General features: G+C 34.3%; 1 protein-coding gene across 1 annotated transcript; it reads left to right on the plus strand.

Moving 5' to 3' along the window:
* The first annotated feature begins 2,605 nt into the window (after nucleotides 1-2,605).
* LOC135208929 (prisilkin-39-like) lies at nucleotides 2,606-6,641 on the plus strand. Its single transcript, XM_064241493.1, has 2 exons — nucleotides 2,606-2,757; nucleotides 5,318-6,641. Exons 1-2 carry the CDS (start codon nucleotides 2,755-2,757, stop codon nucleotides 6,494-6,496), a joined length of 1,182 nt encoding a protein of 393 aa, XP_064097563.1. The 5' UTR covers nucleotides 2,606-2,754; the 3' UTR covers nucleotides 6,497-6,641.

The following is a 6,641-nucleotide window of genomic DNA, read 5'->3' on the forward strand; positions in this document are numbered from 1 at the left end:
TTTATGTGTTCAAGCTCTCTCTCTCTCTCTCTCTCTCTCTCTCTCTCTCTCTCCTCTCTCTATATATATATTATATATATAATATATATATATATATATATATATATATACACACACACATATATATATATATATATATATATATATATATATATATATATATATATATATATATATATATATAATGAATTATAGCCACGAAGAAATTGAAACACTGGAGATGCTAAGTACTTTCGTCTTATTACCAAGACATGTTCACAGCAACTATAGATATACAGAAGCAAGGGCCTTTATAAATAGTGGGTACAAGTCTTAAGGGAATACAAAAAGGTTGGGAGGTCACGCAGTGGTCAACCTTTTGGTAATCCTCTTTATTCTATCTTTCAATTTCTTCTGGAACGTATGTTTTATGACTGGGTCAACAGAAAATAATCTTTACTTACATGTATTCTGTGAGACTTTTCACTTAAATGTAAAATAAAGCATTATTTGTCTGACCTGTTTTTACTTAGTATTTGTGTTATTTCAATCTGGTGTTCAATTCTTTGCTGGTCTGAACTAAGTAAAATAAATCACAATCTATTCAAGGAATTTTGTATACAATGTTGCTATCTTTTAGGGGAATATTTTTTAAGGCATGTTTTACATTATGTGTGAAAAATTGAACCCACATTTGTATGAAACGATTTAAAAAAGGTTTTGCAGCCTCAAATCCAATAAAATGTGGCAAACAAAGGGTGTTTGAGGCACTTCAATTTTTCTCTCCGATTTTTCATAGGTCTTAATAGCTTTATTACAACAAATATCCATGACATGGGATGGATAGCACAAATCTGTTCCTATATTCTGATATTTTTGAATTCTTGATCTAAAAAGTGCAGGACTGACTATTCGCAAGGCTGGAAGAAACATTGATGAAAATACTGACATTTTTATAATTATATGATGTCCGGCATAATAGTGTAAATATGTAAAATTATTTGTATTTTTCCTATAAATGCTAGATTTACAATTAAAAGGTTCCCTTTTTAATATAAATGTCCAAGAAAGGTAAACAATCGTCTTTCTCTAACTCAAGTGTAAATTTAATAGAAGGGACTTGGATCATTTAGTTGAGCCAATATATTATTTACATCCAAACCTTCGGGTATGATGGGTAACATATCATCAACATAACGGTATCATGTCACAGGAAAATGGAAAATCTTGGGGATGTGCAGGTGTTAAAAAAAAATTCCATATATGAATTCGAAAGAACAGGCGAAAGTGGGTTTCACATTGCCATAAAATATTCCCCGATGAAAATAAAATTACAATCACGTATGCATAATCTTATTATGACCTGGCTAATTGTTAGTGGCAAATCAATTTTATGCAATTCATCTTTAAGCTCCTCCAATACAGTCAATGAATTACATAAACGGGACCTCCCAACCCTATTTGTATTCCCTTATGACTTGTACCCACCATTTATATAGGCCCTTGCTTCTGTGTATCTTTAGTTATTGTGAACATGTCTTGGTAATAAGACGAAAGTACTTAGCACCTCCAGTGTTTCAATTTTCTTTCGTGACTGTAACTTTGTTTGTATAATCATCACGTATTTTTTTATTTTTTCGTGATTTAAAATCAAACATATACGTATGTATGAATGTATATAATAAATAAAATATATATATATATATATATGTTATATATATATATTAATATATTATATAATATATCTATATATTATATATATAGATATATTTATATATGTGTATATATATATGTATATATATATTTATTGTAATCATTCATGTTCTTTCTTTCTATATATCTACAATCATGTGTGAATATCACGTCGTTTTCCCTTTTTCAGTATTTCCTAACTTAGCACAATTTAATGCCAATAGTTACTTCACATTCATGTACCTCTCCCTCGTTCCATTGTTAAGACTTCCCGCTTTTTCCCCTTCACTTTTTCCTCCATTTCCAGAGTGATTACAACAAGTTGTAAGCTCACCCACCACCTGAACTGGTGATACTGACTCTGTCCTTGAGTTTCCTATGATTAAGCAATCCCATTATGGCACGGCTCTGAGACATTGTATCTCCGGAGATCTGTGGCTTTGATAGTCCGTAGTGGCGGGTAAATTGCATACGCAGTAGCAAAATTCATATGTAATGACAAACATATTACGCATGCAATAGCAAGTAAATTTAGCATGCAACGATAAATACATTGCATAATGCATGGCGAAGTAAACTTCATATGCTATGACAAGTTGATTTAAAGTTCAATAGCAATTAGATTTTACTTCTAATGGCAAGTAGATGTCTTATGCATTGCCAAGTAAATTTCAGTTTCAGTGACAAGTAAATCCCACATGCACTACCAAGTAGATTTGATATGCAATGTCAAGTAGATGTACAGCAATGATATCCATATGTGATAAGCAGAAGGAAATCTACTTATGACACAGTGTTCCACTTGGCACCACGAGAACAACTTCCTGGATAGCTTGCTTCACCAAAACGATCCAAGCAGGCAAAGCATTTGCGTGCTTCCAAAAAGCAACGCTTGGCCGTCGTCATCATTCCACCCGAGCGCATTGTTTCCAGTTTGTTTTTCCACTCGAGCTGTTGGGGCTGATACGACCCTGAATCAGGGGACAGGGAGGACCTTGGGGGCTTCGCCTCGATGCAACAGATTCCGATATATAGGAGAGATTAAGGATAATCATACATAGTATTCTTGAAGATACATCTGAGATGGTAAGTCTTCCTTGCTGCTCTGTTCCTCTCTCTCAGAGGAACCTTTTAGAATCTTGTTGAAGTGCCGTGGGATAAGTTCTGGTAAAACATAGCAATGCATCTCTCATCTTATGGTTTTTTCGAAGTGCTGGGTGAAATTTAAAGCTGGTTCTCTCGTATCAGTATTGTTTCTGGGAAATGCTCTGTAAGATTTAACGTGCTGTTTCATGTTAGTTGTGGATCGAAACTCCTGTTGCTTGCCATGAATAACTAGGTGAAATCTGGTGTTGCTTCTCATATATAACCTAAGTTTTAGATTATTGCTGTGTAAAGCTCCGCGTCGGTTTTTTTGTATGAGTCCTCTTATGATTCGTGCCGGTAAGATTTAGCAGTGGTTACTGTTTCTGGTAAATGCTGCGTAAAATCTAGCATTGGTTCCATTCCTAAATGCAAAGTAACTTGGCGCTGGTTCTCAAATATCTGTAGTGTTTGTGATTAGTGCAAGAGAAAATTTAGGGTCAATCTCCAGTATTAATTGCTTCGACGGAAATCATTGTGTTAAAGTGATAATATTTGATATTTTGGTGCCAGTCCAACTAAAATACCTAAATACGACCATTATTAGGATATCTCCAAGTTTTGAATCTTCAAAATATTTTTATTTTGGAGTGATAAATGAGAGCTCACTGTTGCTTTCATTTATATTATCTCAGAAAAAAATTCTTACATTGATATTAGTTGTTACTTTTTTGAGTTAGTGGGAAGTGTTGGCAAAAGCGGTGCAGATTAGTTTTTAAAAATAGAATAAGTAAGTTTAAAGTATTTTGGATAGTTATTGGAAAGATCTTGATAATTGGCTGAATTATCTTTACACTAAGGATTAGTTTAAGAGTTCTAGCATTTAATTTCCTTACGATGACTTCTTAAACTTATATAAAAGCCCCAGCATTATATTTTGATAATGTTGAAACTAATATGAATATATGTTCTCGGCATATTTCTGATATGAGTTAACATAAATGTTACAAAGTTTGACCCTTAATTTCTGAGACTGGATCCTGTAATTTCATTTCTTCCCCAGAATTACTCCTAGTTTAACACAGAAAATGAAATGTCATGCTGATATAACGAGACAGTGAAATATATATATATATATATATATATATATATATATATATATATATATATTATATATATATATATATATATATATATATCACTGTCTCGTTATAGGAGTAATTCTGGGGATGAAATGAAATTGTAGGATCCTGTTTTAGAAATTAATGAATGGTGCAAACTTGTAACTTTTATGTTAACTCATATCAGAAATATGCTGAGAACGTATATCCAAATTAGTTTCAACATTATCAAAATTTAATACTGAGGGCTACATATATGTTTAAAAAGTCGTCGTACGGAAATTAAATTACCAAAACTCTTAAACTAATCCTTATATATATATATATATATAGTATATATATATATATATATATATATAATTATATATATATATGTATATATATATATATATATATATATATATATATATATATATATATATTAGATTTCGAAAATATTTTTTACATTAATTTATCACCGGCTTTCCTTGTTTATTATGGCCTTAAACGACAGAAGAAAATGGGTAGATAGGTTGATGAATAAAGATATATATTATATAACAATCGGCAAACTCTATGACTGTTGTCTTGTTCATGATCTATAGCCACCTACTATAGTATGTTCTGAGAAGGAGTTTCCTGTTGGAAACTAATATGTTGTCCGAAATAAAGCTTTTGAATTCGAATTGAGATTTGATATTATGTGGATTTAGATCTGATTGATTTCTAAAAGTCGTATAGTTGTGGTCATCGTATTTCAAGCAACCTGCGGTCGCAAAGGAATATCCAGTTTTCTAAATTTTTGCCATGACTCAAGGTTAATTTGACTTTCAATCCGGTTTTCTGCAGGCTGATGTTGCTAAGGGGTTTGGGGCGGGTGATTTTGTCCTTGCCTTGATTTTTTTTTTTTCTTTTTTTTTTTTTTGTAATTTAAACGTGCATGCAGATATTTGATGAAGCACAAGCAATCCGTGTGGATGCGTGATGAGAAAGTGTGAAAGGTATTGCTTTAATGTATAAATATTCGTAGTGTGTAGCTTTTGATCATTCTTGAAGAAGAAATAATAATAATAATAATAATAATAATAATAATAATAATAATAATAATAATAATAATAATAATAATAATAATAATAAGAATAATAATAATAAAATGATCATTGACAAGGAAAGAAATATTTATTGGTCTTTTAATTTTAAAACAATAATAATAATAATAATAATAATAATAATAATAATAATAATAATAATAATAATAATAATAATAATAATAATTAATTATTATTATTATTATTATTATTATTATTATTATTATTATTATTATTATTATTATTATTATTATTATTATTGGGCAATCTCGCATCGATTTTTGTTATTACTAGATTTATCCGATGTAATCCTTACCATCATTAATAAGTTTTCCTTCCATCTTCTCATGTTCATTTATTTCCGTATCCCAACAGGAGATCAAAGTCCTAGTGCTGTGCGCCGCCCTGTTGGGGTCAACCTCCGCAAAATGCCTCGGGAATAACTGCGATGACGGACACAGGTCCCCCGAAGGATCCAGTCAGACTTCTGGCATAAGCATCACCCGCCCTGGAAACTTGATCAGGAAAGACAGCGATTCCGAAGGACAACACAATAGCAAATTCATTTTAGGAACATCCAATACACGTTACGGTGAGACAAATCCGTCCGGGTATGGCATCGGATCCCCTGTTGGCGTAGGATCCTCCAGTGGCAGCTTCGGAAACTCGAGGCCTTTTGGATATGACTACCGAGTTGGTGGTGGGACGAATCGGAATGATGGCTACCAGGGGAACAGAGGCAACACCTTCACGGATGGGTTCATTAATTCCATCAATACCGATTCTTACAGCAACGACAGACCATCTGGTATTGGTGGTGGTCTGTTCTCCGGCGATTATCCTGGAGGCCGTTATCCTGGAAATGGCGGTTATGCTGATGACGGCAGAGGGAGATATCCCTCGAATAGTTTTGGCTTCTCAGACACTGGCTACAATAATGTCTTCCCATCTAATAACAACTACGGTGGTTACCCTTATGGCGACGGTGGTTATAATGGCTATGAGCCAAACTTCCTCCCCGGTGGTGGGAATACATTCACCTTCCTCCCCGGAAGCGGATATGTACGTAATGTCGGGGACGCAGGAGGCTCCTTACCAGGGAATGTCTATTTCCCTCGAAGGAACAATGACGGCTTCCTTCCATCCGGAGGTATCTACACCGTGCCACTCGGGGACACCGGGAGGTATCCCATCTACTCGAACTTCAACAACAACAGAGGATTTGGCTCTACTAATCCCTCCTTTGTGGGAGATTCCTTCGCCGGGAATAATTTAGGTGGATTCGCCTCACGTTACCCAAATCTCTACCCCGCCAACGATAATAGAAGATTTTTCTCTGGCAATAACTTTGGGTATCCCGGGAACAATTTCGGTGGAGGTTCTCGCTATCCCTCAGGTGGTAATGGCTTTGTTGATGGCAACAGTCTCCCAGTTGGTACCAACACTGGATTCGTGTCTCCTGCCATCAACACAGGATACGGGCCTCCTACTGTCACCCCAGGATACGGGCCTCCTACTGTCACCCCAGGATACTTACCTCCACCTGGCAAGTAAAGTACCAGATTCGGAGACCAATGAATGGAAGAAGACTTAGTACAAATATTACCGATTTGCTGCATTCGTACAATCATTATGCCATAATAGTTGCACTCGTAGATCGTTGCGTTTTATAAAAATGAATAAAAAAAATTAGAGGCAA

Source organism: Macrobrachium nipponense, chromosome 37 (genome assembly GCF_015104395.2).
Source record: "Macrobrachium nipponense isolate FS-2020 chromosome 37, ASM1510439v2, whole genome shotgun sequence".
In the NCBI taxonomy this organism is placed as follows: Eukaryota; Metazoa; Arthropoda; class Malacostraca; order Decapoda; family Palaemonidae; genus Macrobrachium; species Macrobrachium nipponense.